Raw genomic sequence first — 16,843 nt, forward strand, 5'->3', positions numbered from 1 at the left:
ACCATGACAAGTAGAAATCTTCACTGTGTCCCCAAAGGGGGTAGGTCTTGAGGTAGCTGTGCCCTCTCCACCTGCATCCATGTGACCATCCACCGAGTGTGTCACTGGCTATCCTTGACCTGTTGAAGAATAATGACTGATGCACCATCTTGCGTAGAAATTCGGGACAAAGAACCCGAGATCGCTTTTTCAGTGCAGAATTGATGTTTTTCAGTCTTATCATCATTGCAAGCAAAGCAGGGATTTCACTTTTCTAAATGCTCCCCCAAAGCAGCTCACGTGGCCATCTGTCTGCCGGTTCTCTGTGTTTGGCATTCTACTCTGTCCAAACCCATGTCCCTTCCCACGTCCAATCAAATGATCCTAAGCACTCGTTCACCCCACCCTGGCTCTTCTGGCCTCCCTATCACCACTCCAAGGTTCTTTGTCTAGAGTGGCCAGGAAGGGGAAGAAAAGGCACAGGAGCTCTGTGGGCAGGCCACGGCCGCTAAGGGGAGGCTTGCAAACCAGTGAGCAGCTCTGATCTCCCCTCATCTCTCTCTTCCCACCCCCACTTCTCGGGGAGACTACTTCCAGTGATGTTGTTTCGGGGCAGTACATTTTTCCATGGTCATCTCCCATATAGATTCAACTTCTTCCCAACTGGGCCTCTGAAGCTACACAGATTTACAACATACCTTCCAGAATCTCCTGGAAGACCATCTTGCAGCTGCCTGCTGAGTTCCCTTCACAGCCGCCCCACTGGCCCGATTTCTAACCCAGCCCCGAGTGCACATCTCTTACGATTTTGGTTAGAGTCCGGTTCCCATTCCGTCTTAGAGGTAGGTAATAAGGGTGTCCTCATTACTGAGGATCTGCCCCCCCCTCCCCAGCAGCATTTGGTACACGTTAGGCTCTCAGGGAATGTTTGCTGAATAAATACAAGAAAAACAATACGCAACATTTAAGCTTCTCAAACCATTTTTTAATTTTCTGCTTTTCCCAACAAGACCTAAGTTGTACAAACAGGTGTAAAATTCTGAACCATCAGGGCATAAGGCATGACCTCATGTGGTCCAAGTCCTTTCCACTCTCCTTTCCACGTGTTTTCAAGTTGTGTCCCGGTCAGGACATTGCTTTCTTCTGTGATATATGAGCCATAGGCAGGAAGAGAGCTTGGAGATATGGGGACAGTGGGGAAGGCGAGTGTGCCAGGAGCAGCGAGCTCCCACACCAGCCGAGAGCACTTCAGAAACAGCCTCAGCTGGTGGGTGCACAGAGGAGGAATGTCACGGCTGTTCCAGCTTTCTTTCACTCAGCTGGCAGGGCTGGGCTACTTTCTAAGATGAGAAAGACCTAGGGGCTCCCAAGGAGAGTAAGCATTGATGAATCATTCACACCCAGACAATGTTTCAAGTGAGATAAAAAAATTCTCTAACCATCATTTTCTCTTGGAGAACAGAGGAGAAAAATCAAGAAGAGGGTTGAATCGCCTTTCCTTCTTTCATTTTCGTCATTAATTTGATGGTGCTTGGTTTTGATACAGCAGAAAAAAAAGAAGGCATCAAACCAACCTATCACCTGGGTCCAGGCTACTGCATACAAAACTCCCCCAAGGATTGAGATAAAAGGATTTTTTTCTCCCAAGCCCTGAAGAGGTCCTGTTTCGGTCAGGGAAATTTGTTGAAAACTGCAGCCAGCTGAGAAGCCATTGGCAATAGAGACAGAAAGCAATACACATACACTTATTTCATCGAACTGTAAACTGACAAGGTCAAGACAGTAAAAATCCTACTGTTTATGTAATAGAACCCTATTAAGTGATTTTAGGGAGGGACTAGAACTTAGGAACAATTTACTTACCAAAGATTGCTGGGCATTAGTCATTCATGCATTCATTTTTTTGCAGAGTTCAATTCGACACAACCTTCCTCAATTCCCTTTGGAATTGACTGCAACAAAGTAAATGTTCAATCCAAACATTCTGTACTGCAAAGTCTCTTTACAGTTTATATGAAAAACCAAAACTGAAGAGAAAAGAACCCTTACAACTTCTCTCCACTCAAGCATCAGTGTAGAGGAAACTAAGTCAGCTCAGAATATACAAAATAACATACCAAAGAAAGAAGTATGACCAAGGAAACAAAATGACCAGTCCCCCGCCCCCTCCCGTGGTGCACCCCCCCTTACACCGTAGTTATTTTCTTATCCTTGGTGGCTTGCTTGATGGCTGCCTGCTCGCAGATGATCTCCTTGAGCCGCTGCAGCCGCATGTTCTGGGTGGTCTGGTCTCCCACCCCCGTCTGGCTGCGGTGCAGCAACGTCAGGGCATGGATGTACTCCAGCTCCGTGTACTTCACGCCCTGGTCCACTACCAGGTTCAGGAGTTCATCGGCCGTGTTGTACAGCATCTCGTAGTACTGCCTGAGAAAGCAAGACACAACACTGCTCACTGGCTCCGTGGTCAGCAGTCTACGTGGTTTCAGTGGTAATGAATGTGCTACTTATAAACTACTTAGTTTATCTATTCAATAAACATGTATTGATCACTAGACATTGTTCTAAGCCCTATGAATGTAATGGAGAATGGGAGACATGATCTCCATTCTCCTGGAGCTCACTTCATGAGAAGTCTAAATGAAGACCCAGGGAGACCTCTCATCAAGGTCTCAGTTCACTCAAGACTTTCTCCTAATTTTGCATTTGCCTCAGGAGATCAAAAGAAAGAGAAGTTGGGGTACAGAAGCAAGAGAGAGAAATAACCATCTGGCAGGCACTGCTAGTAGTTTCTGTCTCATTCAGTCCCTCATTCATTGACTCATTCATTGGAGGCTCTGTGAAATATATGGTTTTCTCCATAAAGTGGGATAATAACAGTATCTCTTGAAGTTACAGTACCTCTCAGGTTATTGGAAGAATTAGTTAATCCATATAAAGTACTTAGAATGGTGCCTGACACAATTCTACCTGCTCCATAAACATTAACTATTATCACTGGAAATACATTTATAATAATGTATTAATAGTAATGTAATAGTAGTAATAGTAGTATATAATGATGAGCAAGACACAGCCCCTTTCCTCAGATAGCTCAGAGACAAGTAGGAAAAGGTAATGAAAAGCACAGAAAACTGCTAGCAAAGTTAACTTCCATGTACCGTGTCATGTAAGCCTCACTACACCTAGGGAGCTATTACTCCCTTTTCTCAGATAAGAAAACTGAAGCCCAGGGAAGTTACAGGACTTGCCCAATGTCACAAAGACATTTGTGGCTGTGACAGGATGAACCCAGGTTTCTGACTCTAAGTCCAACACTCTTCTTCACGGACAAAGACAAGGATGTTCCAAGTGCCTGGAGTGAGGTCTCAATGCTATGAATTTCCGGCAGAGGAAGGAGGAACACACCATGTTGAAGGGAGGCGAAGGATCAAGGAAGGTTTCAAATGGGGTAGGATACTGTCAGGCAGGGCTTCCAGGAAGGAAATTCTAGATTAAAGGAAAAGAAAAGAGATGAGCAAAGCCAGAGAACAGTACTCTGGTTAGCCTGGGGAGTGCAGCTGAATAGCAGAGAGTCATGGGAAAAGGCAGTGAAGGACAGAGGTAGAGAGTCTAACATCAGGATAGGGAAGTCAATAAAGCACCCCCCATCTGGGGCCCCAAGTTCTGCTGAGAACAGAGGCACCATTCCAAGTTGTGCTTCCGGAAGGTTCATGTGACAGCAGTATGACGGTCTGGGAGGAGACCAGGTATAATTCTAGCAGAAAGGAAGGGACTTGAGAGCCACCTGGCTCAAAGCCACTGGCCCAGGTGATGGAGGGAAGAGTAGTGCCTTCTAATGTAAGGGAAGCAGGCATTAGAGTGAACGTGCAGTGCAGAGAAAACATGAAGCCGGGAGCCAAGGATGGAGAGGGCTGCTACTTGCCAATCTTAACACCAACATGATGCCACTACATTCCTCACCGAGTCTACTGGGCTCCGAGGCTACGACTTGCCCAGCTACTACAAATGTCCCGGGAGGTAGAGCTCAGTGCAGGCTCTGAGCCAGTGATGCTATCATAGCTGGTTAGCCAAAGGGCAGAGGAGCCTCCCCAAGGACAGTTTACTTCCTCCTCTCCCCCTCACAGAAAAGATAGCTCTTCCAGGACCGAGGGGACAGAACAAGGCAGTTTGCCCAAGGCAACGTGGGAGGTGGAGGCGGGTGAAGGGACCTTTCAGGATTACTCGCTCAAAAATCTTGTACTATTGGACCTGGAGCCTTGGGATCTTGGATTTCTTCTTCATCAGGAACATCCTGAAAAAAAAGAATATCCTATGGGAGAACTAAGCCATCTTTATGTTAAGGAATACATTCTGGGAGCTTGGTAATTTCAAGAATCCTTTATCAACTGCGACTACAAATGGGAAAGTGGCAAGAGTGCTGGCATCTTTTCACATGGCTAGTTCATTTTTCTGCTTTGCTAAGCCGTCTTTTCCAATTAACACTCTTTTTAAATGGGGGAAATAATATTCTTTTATGACTACTTCCTAAATGGTGGCAGGAATAGCAGGTGCTCATCTTAAATTGGAGACTTTCTGAGTTACTCCTGGCAGCAAATAGCTCAACATCTTTGTGTAAAGGGTCTTCTTGGGGCTAGTCTTCTGTAGTGGTTTCAAACGAGTGTTCACTCTAACCTCATGGGACCACGTATTTAGGAATCACTGGTCAATGGTAACTTTGAACATAGACAGAGGTACTTCTGAAAGAATGAGTGAATGAACTCTAACTTCCAGAGGTCTTGAAGCCCAACATTGGCTACAGTCCAGAATTTTTCTGAAGCTTCATGTTAGCATAAAACTCATGTGAACTATTCCTGCTCCACAATACCTCTGCTGTAATAAAAAAAAAATACTATTTTTAGGAAAAACGTGATGCTGTAGGAGAGTGCATCACATTTCTTCCATGGCTTCACATGTCCCCTGGCACCCCTTGGCTTCCTCCCCCATACCAGCCCCAGTTTTCAGAAACGAGGCCCTACATCCTCTAATTCTTCTCACCTTAGATGCACAGTTGAGGGAGAGAGCTGTCCATTTAGGAAACTACCTAAGCAAATGTCCAAAACACTGTTCAAGAAAAATACATGTTTGAATCTAGAATTGCCACATGGAATGAGAGAGAACTGGGGGCTCATGGTTCTTTCAAAGCTAGAAGGGACTTGATAGATGCAGCTCCAGAATGGTGATTCTCGAACTATAGAGTTACTGGGAACTTATGACAAGTACAGATTCCTGAGGCCCCATCCCCAGATACTGTGATTCCCAAAGGTCCGGAACCAGCCAGGGCTCTGAGCCAGAGACTGTTTGATGGGGGAACAGTCACAGACCCATTCCCATCTGCTTGAGCCAAGGATCTAAAAGCATTAGGGAAGAAGACAGAAGCGGTAAGTGGGGTTGTGATGCTTTTCGCTGAGATTAAACCAAAAGAATTTGGTTTCTTTGTATTGTGATGTTGATATTTTCATCATTTATTTTAAGAAATAACACTGAACCCATTAGACCAAATGAAATTGGATTTCTTTTGAAAAATCTGATGAATTGTCTCCAGGGATACTGGCTGGTTTTCTACAGAGACCCCTGTTCCATGCTGGGAGCAGACAACAAAACAAAGATGCCTGGATTTCTCGTCCTGGAGCCTCCAGCGTGATAAGTGATAAAGGGCATGCCACTTAAGTCCTTAATGTTTCAATATCCTCTGTGCAATGAAGACCTTTATAAATCCCAGAATGACACTCTGAAGTGGACTGAGAGACTAAAAGAGTCCTCAAGAGCCTCAGATGAACAGTGCCCCAGAATTGCAAAGCTGAGTTATTAAACAAAATTGACAGGTGACTGATGGTGTATTTTCTATAGTTAGGGGAAAAATTCCCATAACCATGATGATATATTAGATCATAAAGAAACATAGATATTTAAGACAGAATGGAATTCATTCATCTTTCAGAACAGTACCTAGGAGCAAAGACTATACTAAGTCAGCATAGCAACCGTTGTACTTGGAGGTGGAGAAAGGGCGCTACAAGGTGCTCTACAGAGAAAATATTTAGGAAAATGCCTCAAACTACACAATTAGAATGAGCTTCCATGGTAAACACTGACACACTGAAATGAACATGTAACCCAACTAAAATAAATAATTTATCAGGTCCCAGGGAAATGAAAGCTTGATCTTTATCATCACAAATTAAAATAGCAGCCATGGCTTCCAGGGCACCACATTTTATATGAGATAGCACTTGACTTAGCTGCCTGGATGGGACCAGTGAACACGTATTTGATTTAAACCTTTTTTGGCTCATGACTTGTAAAGCAAGTTTCTTCATAGCCTGTGATATTCAGGGTCCAGTGGCTAGATGTGGACCAAATATCCCATTCCAGAAACCAGAGATCCATGTCCCCCTTAGAGATCCATGTCCCCCTTAGGGATGGAAAATTCTGTGAGGAGGTGGTTCTTCCCTGTGGTTTCTCTCTCCCTTTGCTGTGGGCCTTTGGGAAGAGTTCCCAAAGTGGAGGGGGAGGGGAGTGCAGAGATAGAAAAGTGATGTCACATAGACTGGTCTCACAGTCTATAAGATGACAATGTTTAAATTTTGTTTGGGTCCAAACAGATAATTTTCTCATATCTTCCTCATGTTTCCTTCATCCACAGACTGTTCTTCCTTGTGTTTTATTTCTTATTTTACTTTAATGGTACTTCACTGCAACTTTTTCTCCCCAGTGATTCTATCTGAAAACATTCATACCAGTAAGGAGAGGAAGGGCATTTTGATAAAAGTTGGGCAGATCTTCTTTTTAAAGAGTAAAAATAAAGTTTATTTTGTTTTTCTGTGATTGGAAAATTAATACACGTGTCATATAAGATATACAGACTATACAGAAAGATTAAGCAGAAAAAAAATTACTCATATCATTCCATCATAAAGACATACCACATTCTGGCATTTCCTTCTAGATTTTTTTCCTCACATGTATGTAGTATCCTACCAATTTCTTTCTTATAGTTGAAATATTTAGGTTGACACACTATTGGACACTTCGGTTGTTTCCAATTTAAAAAACTTTCTTCCTGAGGACAGATTTCCAAAGCAGAATTAGTCAAAAGGTAAGTATACTTTTTTAGGACTTCGGCAATGCCACCAAATTGCTTTCCAAAAAAGTCGTATCAATTTATCTTCGTACCAACAGCATATGACAGCACCTAGCCCCTCATATTCCTTTAAAATAATTAAGTAATTAATTAATTAATTTTTGGCTGCATCAGGTCTTTGTTTCTGCACGCGGGCTTTCTCTAGCTGCGGCGAGCGGGGGCTACACTTCGTTGTGGTGCGCGGGCTTCTCACTGCGGTGGCTTCTCTTGGTGTGGAGCACGGGCTCTAGGGTGTGCGGGCTTCAGTAGTTGTGGCACGCAGGCTCAGTAGTTGTGGCTCATGGGCCCTAGAGCGCAGGCTCAGTAGTTGTGGCGCACGGGCTTAGTTGCTCCACGGCATGTGGGATCTTCCCAGACCAGGGATTGAACCCATGTCCCCTGCATTGGTAGGCAGATTCTTAACCACTGCGCCACCAGGGAAGTCCCTCCTCACATTCTTTTAATTTATATGAGGTTGAACAATTTTTTATCTACCTATCGGTTTTCAACGTACATGGGTATGCACACATGTATAAGCAAATTGTCGATATCTTTGTATCTTTTGTGTATCAGTGTCTTTCTTACTTCTATTTCGAGCGCTTCATAAATTTTTACAGGCACAAAGCAAGGAGCGTTCTAGCCTCTCATCCCTGGTTCTCGCTCCCACTTTGCCATACTCAGAGTTATCACTGTATCTCTAAAAGCTACTGGAAACAGATTCAGTTCTCTTCTTTGTCAAGTGAGGGAAGAAAGTGCTAATAAGACCAGTTATTACCAAGGCAGGCAGGCCTCATTCCTATACATGTAGGAGGCATATAAAGTCTGCGTGTGGGGATGAAAGGAAGGCACTGACTGAGGGACTGTCCACAGCTCCACCACCTGCCCCCCCTCTACTGGATGGTGTTCAGATTCCTAGATCCCCAAATGTTAACTATATTTTCCACAGATATACAGCTATGTCACAGGCTGGGTTTTAGAATTCGTCTTGATCGTAGTAATAGTTAACAGTAATGTTGAGCTTTTAGATGCATTAACATATTCAACCGTTGGAAGTAGCTTCTGAGATCACCCATATTTTACAGATAAGCAAACTGAGCTACAGAGAGTGTGAGTGATTTAAGACTTCAAAATGAAGGACTCTGAGCCCTATACTTGCTCCAAAGTCGCTGTAATACAGAAACATCTGAACCTGTAAAAAGCGAAAGTACTAATTACAAAGGCTACTTGTCTAGCTGATTCATTTTTAGTCAGGATTTAGGAAATATGAATTAAATAAAATTCACATTCAACTCTGTCTTCCATTGTAATGGGACAAACGACTATTGTGGCAATTCAAAATTCATTTATACAATTCACAGTAATATTTGAATAACACTGGATTTGATCTGGGAATTCACCGCTCTAAACCAAATAATGAAGTCACGCTGTATATTCAGCATTCAAGAGTTACAGGAAAGACTTGGCTTTTTCATTCTGTCACCTCTCTCTACTTCTCCCTTTTGGCCCCTCCAATCTGGTAATGGACAAGGTGCCCTTTCTTTCCAAAAGTTGGCTGCCTTTCTGATTCATTACTTCTTCGGGGAAGGGGGATAATTAAGTCATTTCATTGTGAAGACTTTCTCATCTAGTCCTTCCTGAGATAACGATAGTATTGATGTCAATAAGAGAATTAGGCTCTGAAGCTGACTTAAAATGTAAGTTTCAAAGGAAGAAAAATTTACGTGAATATAACTTAGCATCGACTGTCGCCCCCCAAATTCTTTTTAGCCAATAGTTGCAACTTTATGAGCAATTTAATAAAAATCCAGGAGTTGTCAGGTAAAACATTCAACTTCTGTTTTCTCTACTCATTCAATGGTATACATGGTAATAAGCATGGAGATGGAAAGAGAAAAGAAAGGAACTGAACTAGATAATCATCCCATGAATAACTGAGAGGTAGTTATAGCGGAAAGACTTAGAGAAGTAAATACTCAAGAGATGAACTAAGCTCAGATTCTGGTTAAGTCTCTCATTCCTCCCTAACTAGCTGTGTGACCTTGGACAATTGCTGTCAGCTTTTCGAATCTCTGCCTCCCACGTGAAAAACAGAGGTTACAGCAGATGCTATTTAAGCACTGGCATTAAAACCTTTACAGCATCCTCTGCTTAGTCCTTTAAAATCACGGGCTTCTAGCAGAATTAGCTGATGCTGATTTTCCCTAAGCTATGGGAAGCAAGACGCAGTCGTGATTGATTCGAAAACATTCTGAACAAGTGTAAACTTAGCTCAGATGTACTTTCCAAACCAGTAATAAATGGATGGTAATTCTGTGTGTCAGAAGAATAAATTCGTTTATTAAAAAATATAACATAATTGCTCTCATTTGTCTTCCCCTTAAAAGAGCTTAGAGTTTATTACAGACGTGATTGAACATTCTAATTTGAAAGAGTTAAAGTTATTTCCGTTTCAGGAACGAGAAAACTAAGGTAGAGAAAAGCTAAATAATTTTCAGAGCGTCAGTGGCAGAATTAGATTTGTATTCTATATGGCGATAGTGATTAACACTCCTTACAAGAAGTTGTGCAGTTTTTTTGTTCTCACCAGGACAATCTGAAGAGAGGTAAAGAAAGGCAAAGGTAAAGAGGGGCGAAGAGAGGTAAAGAATGGTCTTTAGAAAAAAAACAGTGCATACATTCCCTCAGCTGGTGGCAGCAGAAACCCATTCAAGAGGTAAAGAGAGCCCGGGAGTCTGCTGCTGTTAAGACTTGCAGAGGCTTCTTTGATGGGTCGTCTACCTACATTTTCTGTGTATAATGAGGCACACACACCACTGCCTCCATCAATGACACCCATGCTTAAACGGCGGTTATCTATTGGCCTAGTTCTGATAACCGGCAGGACTTGGGGCGAGGTGGCAGTGTCTCTCCAGGGGAGATGTTAAAATTTAAAGTCAGCTGCCTTCACTCCTCTCAGTAACGGACCCTGATACTTTTTAATAGCAGTGGCCAGAGCCTTGCTTTATTTCTCTTCAGAAAATACAACCACTCAAAGGAATTCCTCTGAGAAGCAGCCCTTTTGTGAGGATGACCCTCTCCCCAGCTCAGTTACACTTGCCAACATGGGAAGAAAATGTCTTTTTGTTCCCTGAGCTGGAAATTCTGCTCCCCACCTTTGCAACACATTCTAAATTTACAAATATCTGTGGTTAGAATTCTCTCCTCAACAACTTCAGGATTCACATGTCACTCTCTGCTACATCAGATAATTTTTTAAATTAAGTTCTCTACAGCAGGGCTAGAGGAAGAGCTGCATTTTAAATTCAGTACAATTAAAACTGTGTCTCTTTGGTCTGGCACTGCCTTTGGTCAAACCCCATTTGTATGAATAATTATTCAGTCCATTAAGAAGGCTGCTCAACTCCTTCTCCCATTTTGAAGGTTTTAATAAATAGTCATCAGGCACATTTTTGTTTGCACTTTTGCCAAAGCAATTCGGATGGAGTCATCTTCTGATGTTATCAGATAATGAAATATGAAAGAGTGAATAGAATTATCCTTCTGTGATTTTTTTATTTAGGTCCTTCATTTTACTTTCATAATTGTGTTTGTCTCATACTCCTGGAAATGCTCTTTTGATTATCAAAAGGTGAGTCCGAGTTAAGGAGAGCTATGCTGTGATGAATATCACTTAAGAGAGTCTTTTCCATTGAAAAAATATAATTTATTGACTATCACTTTAGAGTCTTCCCAATTAAAATAATAATTTATCTAACATCTTAGGTGGCTAAAAGCACATAGTATTATGCACTTTCGTGGCCTCAACACTACAAACTGTTTACCAATTAGCACAAGGCCCCTGTACTGGATATTATCTATATTTCTCAGATTAGCAATCCGGGAAATAACTGCTGAGATATGTTGAATAAAAATAATTCAAAGGCCCTATGGCTTTTTCACTTTTAAGTAATGAAATGGAATGATCAACTTTTCAATAAATAATGCAAAGGATCTCTTCAAAGGAAAACCCAGTATTATTATTACTAATGCTTAGGAAGCTCTAATAACATTTTAAATGCTAATATAATATACAAAGGTATAGTCCTTGGCTTCAAGAAGCTTTTTTTAAAAAAAATCTATACTTAAAAAAAAAAAAAAAAATCCAATCCAGGCCCAGATCAAAGGTCTTTAAGACACCAGGCAAATGTTTTACTTTAAAGTAAAATAAGTCCTGGGCTTGCTAGCCAGCCTGCCTGCTAATTGTGCTACTCTCTTTCAGTACATGAGAAAGAAGAGTTGAAGGGCCCTAGACAAGGTACAGAAACCAAGGTTTCAGTTTCAAGTGAAGGAGAAGTGAAGTGGTAACACGTGCTGGGTTACCGTATTTATAAGATGGAGATTCTTCACTACCTGTAGTGCTTGGGGAGAAAGGTCAGTGAGGATAGGCATGGACTGCGGGGTCTGATGGGAGAACATGCCCATTAGACTATTAAGCCGATGAGGCCAGGATGATGGATTGATTCTGCTAAGTGCCAGTTAGCTGTATTCTTTAGCTACTGACTCTGCCCCTAGCCAGCGACCTCACCAGTGTGTTAAGACAAAACTTCGGTGAAGGCTGAATGGACAGTTCACTGCAAGCCATTATCCCTGCTGGGGGCTTAAGATGCAAAGATTGCTATTCAGCCAGCAGTCCGCTGAGTTACTCAAACCCTGACTCCTTACCCTTTGGTCCTAGGCAGAAACCCTACCATGCAGCTCACTTTTGTTACAGGAAATTTCTCTACTTTGCCAAGACAAAAGACTGTATCTTTTAGGACTGAAGGGCCAGAAGGGAAAACGGTTTTGGGAGAGAGGGACCAAAAAATCGGGACTATTTGAAAATATGAGCATATGCCAATCAGTGGGTCCCAAAGGCAAACACTCGAGGGGGTATTTACTAAACGCTTAGGTTATTTATGAAAGGGAGAAAAGCTAAACAAACCAAAGCTACAGAACGGGCCACCTGAGATTCACGGACATGTGACTCAGAACGGATGTCAATTAGAAAAATAACAGACGAAATCAGAAGGAGCTAATGGAAATATGTACCATAACCAGCAGGGTTTAATTAAAGACCCAAATACTCTGACAAACGTGATGGATAGCTTTCGCTAGCAATATGAATTTGGTGGATGTAAAGAGCATTGTGGCTGCTATATATTTGGATGTCAGTGAACCATTTTATACAGTGCCTCTAAAGAACTATAACTAGCAAAATGAATTTATTCTGAATGGCTACCCCTGATAGGACACAGACTGAAAAACAAACAAAGGGTAACAATGAAGGCAAATCAAATACAGAAGAGAAAGCATCTACTGAATGCTAAGGACACTGCCTTATAACAGTGATCTCACCTAATACTTTAATTAATGTGCAAGAACTACAAAGAGTGTTGAAAAGGTCAAATGTTACTAAATGGGGAAAGGCCGGGAACAGCAACCAAGTAATAGAAATAATGTAAAGGGCACCAGAGAATTTAGAATTATGGGCAGCTAATAACGAAAGGAGATTTATCTTAGAAAAACTCAAGTGAATATGTCTGGAAGAAATTATGATCTCCTATATTCAATAGTTGGGAGAAAATTTAGAACAGGACTGGTAAAAATGGTCCATGAGGGGGTGCGGGGGGTATAAGGGCCTTGAACCAGGGCATTTGTTTACTTACTATTAAAAAAGTACCCGTTATAGGGCAAGAAGGTGATGATTAACCCTGTCTTTGCCGTACTTCATAGTTCTGTGTTGCTTTATACTATAATCCACTTGAAATAAAATCAGAAAAGAGTATCAAATGGGATTAAAGGGACAGAAGACTGGAGGAAAATAGAAGATTAGAAGAGATTCAGTCCAATTTTTGCTCAAATGTCAGCTTATCAGTAAGTGAGGTTTTCCCTGACCACCTTAGGTAAAATGATACCTGCCCCATCCTCATCAAGCTTTGTCCTTTTACTTAACTTCTTTTCTTTTTAGCCTTCATCCCCACCAAAAGATATATATATATTTCCAAAATAATTTTTAACATATATATGGTATATTTTAAAAATATGTGCAAACACACACACACACACACAATTAGAGACACAGCATAATACAGTGGTTAAGATCATAGACTCAGGAGTCAGGGGCCTGGGCTTGAATCTCAGTTCCGCCTCTTACTATTTCTATGTTCTTGGGCAATTTATTAACCGCTCTGTGCCTTATTTTCTTCATCTGAGAAAGGAAAAAGTACATGAGGTTGTTACAAGGATCAAATAATGAAGAACAGTGGCTGGAACAGAGTAAATGTTATGTAAGTATTTATTACATAAATTAATGTCTGCCTCCCATCCTAGAATGCAGGCTCTCTGAGGGCAGGGTTGGATTCTGTACCATTCGTTGTTACCCCCTGGGCATCTGGTGAGTGGTGAATAAATGAAAAGGAAAGAATGAATGAGACAGCCAACAGTCAGTAAATTTCATTAAGTGATAGAGCACAAGGTAAAAAAGCAGTCCATGATTCTTTGACCTTGGTAAGAGAGGAACTATGAATAACACAGGTGCTCTGTGTAACAGGCGAAGGGGTATTATTCTGATGTAATTCTGAGAGGGTGATGTGGATGTTTGGGATAACTGTTTGCAGGTGAAAAAGGGGAGGGCACAGAGGGAAGACATCTGTTTTTGGCTAGTCATCTGCAATCCTCCCCAACTATTCTTTCATTCGCTGGCAGAATTAGACATGAATCCTGTATCATTTACTTATTAACCTGTTTGACTTAAGAAATTTCTTAGCCTGTCTGAACTTCAATTTCTTCATTTATGCAATAGGGTAAATAATATAACATCACAGGGTAGGTTTGAGGATTAAATCAAGCAACATGGTAGAATACCTGCTCTGTAAAAATGGTAAAAAAAAAAAAAAAAAAAAAAGCAAAAACCCCACAGGTAACTTTTATTGTACCAGCCACATCTATATCTCTTTGGAGCCTACTTTACCATAATTGTGTGAGGCATCCTATCCTCCACATAGAAATGATTTTTTATTAATCTTTTCCTGTCGACTCTTGGCTCAAAAGAGGGGTTTCTTTTCTAGCCTTTATTTCCCTTTCTTTCTAAGATTGGCCTTATGCTTTTAATCCCAATCCCTCCCATTGCCTTTAGGATCTTGCTGGGGTTTTGTTTTCAACTCCTGTATCTACCCCTTTCACAGGTTCTTTCATGTCTGCCTTCAAATACCCTTGTTTCTCATATTTGGACAGAAACAAAACCAAACAACAAACTCTAAGCCTTTCACGCAACCCTATGTCCACTCTATGTCTCACCTCGTCTCTATTCTCCCTTTCATTGCCAAATTTCTCAAAAAAATCATTTGTATTCGCTATCCTTCAAAAGCCTCCACTTTGTCTGAAACTATATTCAAAAAGGTCACCAATGACATCCTAGTAGACAAACGCAGTGGTCTTTCCCCTTGACAATTTCCATCCTGGACTCATCGTTCTTGGAGCCACGTGGTTCAGGCTCTTCCCCCCGCTCCCTGAGTTCCTTCCTTCCCTTCAACGGCTCCTATTCTGTCTGCCCACCGCAGGCCTTCCTCCCAGTCAGGGGCTCGCCCTGCTCTTTGTTCTTCTCTCTCTGCTTTCAAGAGTCTGTATATGAGATGGTTTCTCTCTCATGATCTGGTCTCTGAATAGATCAAAGCTTCATTTTCACTGATTTGCAGACATTTCTATCAGAGGCCCTTATCAGGTGGCCTCCCTAACTTGCAAGTTTTGCTTCACTGCACTATAGTTTGCAAAACCACTGGATGTCAGTGTCACTTTTGAGTCTTCGCTCTTTATTTCTTTGCCTGATGTTCACTAGGTCTATCAGTGCCAACATCTTATATATTCATTCCTTCTTACCAATCTCATTATCATAGATCTTAACTATTTAAGCTCCTACCTGAGTCTCTCACAATCACTAACTCCTCCTAGGTTAACCTTCTCCAGTTCTACCTGCATCAGATCACTATTCTGTGTTAAAAAACAACAACTTGTGTATTCACTAGTGCCAATAGGATAAAGTCCGGACCCCTAACACTGACATCCAAAGCCTTGGATTTGATGCCTTTGTTCCCCACTTTTCTCCTCTATCAACCTTCTATTGAAGCCAAACTGAGCTATCAATGCCCCTTGAACATATTTAGTTCTTTTTCGCTCTGGGTTTGTGTATTCAAAGCCTAACCTTCAAGATTGCTGAAACCCCTATCCTCTATCCTGAACAATTTCTTCCTTCTCTGTCACTTACGGATGTGTCACCCGTTTAACATGTATCATCCACAGTAGGATCTGTTTACTTAAAGTACAAAACAAAACAGAGCAACTAAGATTCTTCTGGAACTAGAGATGCAATTTTTTAAAAAGGTGTCAGGGTATTTAGTTACTACCTGTGTGAACTTGCAAAAGTTACCTCTCTGGGCTTCAGTTTCCTCCACCATGAAACGAGGATACTGACAATATCCACCTCATAGTGTTGTCAGGAGGATTAAACTAGATAATATCTGTAAAGCGCACATAATACTTAAGCGTTTGTTAAATAAACAAAATAAAAGGGACAAAAAGCATACAGTGCAAAGTCTCTCTCCTACTCCTGTCCCTTAGCCATCCACCCTGTTTCCTTTCCTGGAGACAGTCGCTGTTACAAAGTTTCCAGGGTATCCTTTCAAATACATTTTATATTCAATACATATACAAGCATAGTTGCGTGTGAGTGTGCACGCACGTGTGTGTGTGTGTGTACCCCCACACACCACACATATTTAAAGAGAAGTGGTGTTTACATGCTCTTCTACAACTTGCTTTTTCCACTGAATATATCTTAGATGTGGTTCCATTTCAGTACCTATCAACCTGCCTCATTCTTCTTAACAGCTGCAGAGGATTCAATTATATGGATGTACCATAATATATATTTATTATCTTTTCCCAGAATGCAGCCTTCTTGATGACAAAGACTATGTCTTAAGACAAAGACTATGTCTTACGACTCCCCATAGCGTCCTCAGTGCTTATACAGTACCTTTCAAAATTCTTTTTTTGTTTATTTGCTCAACAAATATTTAAGCATCAATTATGCACCAGGTAGTAATATTGTAGGTACTGTGGATGCAGAAATGAGTAAAACACAGTCCTTGCTCTCTGGAGATGCAGAGTCTGGTGTGACACTGGCCACGTATTTACAGTGATGTGACAGCAGCTGTAATAAAGGTACAAATGAGACGATCTAAGATCACCAACAGGAAGGGCTGTGTAATTCTTCGATCAGTCAGGGAAGGCTTTTTTGAGGAGACGTTAGGAGGAGGCAAACATGAGGGAAGGAAAGAACGCTTAGAAGTAAGGGAGGCAGAATGTGTGAAGTGGGTGGGAAGGTAGGAAGAATATGGTATTTGGGGGGAACTACAAATGGTTGATCCCTCCCCAGAGTGCAACGGGTGTGTGGAGGGGGAAGGAGGGATGAGAGGTTAGCAAGGTAAGCTAGAGCCAGATGATAGCGGGACCTCGTGTGTCACAGTAAAGACGACTTTCGTGGGTGGATCAAAGAAAGGGATGCAGGGTGTGACTGTTTTAGAGTTGTTAGCCTTTTGTTTTGCCCAGGTTATTAAGACAAAACTATTATCATCTATTATTACCAGGATTCAATAAAGGAAGGTATTTTAATACTCCTCAAGCAGGAAA

At 41.6% G+C, this 16,843-nt stretch overlaps 1 protein-coding gene across 1 annotated transcript in view; it reads right to left on the reverse strand.

Moving 5' to 3' along the window:
- Window positions 1-942: 942 nt before the first annotated feature.
- The window catches only part of EXOC4 (exocyst complex component 4), an 826,096-nt gene continuing 810,195 nt past the window's right edge, over window positions 943-16,843 (reverse strand). The window contains exon 18 of the mRNA XM_059074406.2: window positions 943-2,403. Within this exon, the coding sequence (XP_058930389.1) occupies window positions 2,166-2,403 (238 nt within the window). The 3' untranslated portion in view covers window positions 943-2,165. The remainder of the gene's footprint in view (window positions 2,404-16,843) is intronic.

The sequence above is a fragment of the Kogia breviceps genome, chromosome 9 (genome assembly GCF_026419965.1).
Source record: "Kogia breviceps isolate mKogBre1 chromosome 9, mKogBre1 haplotype 1, whole genome shotgun sequence".
NCBI lineage: Eukaryota > Metazoa > Chordata > Mammalia > Artiodactyla > Physeteridae > Kogia > Kogia breviceps.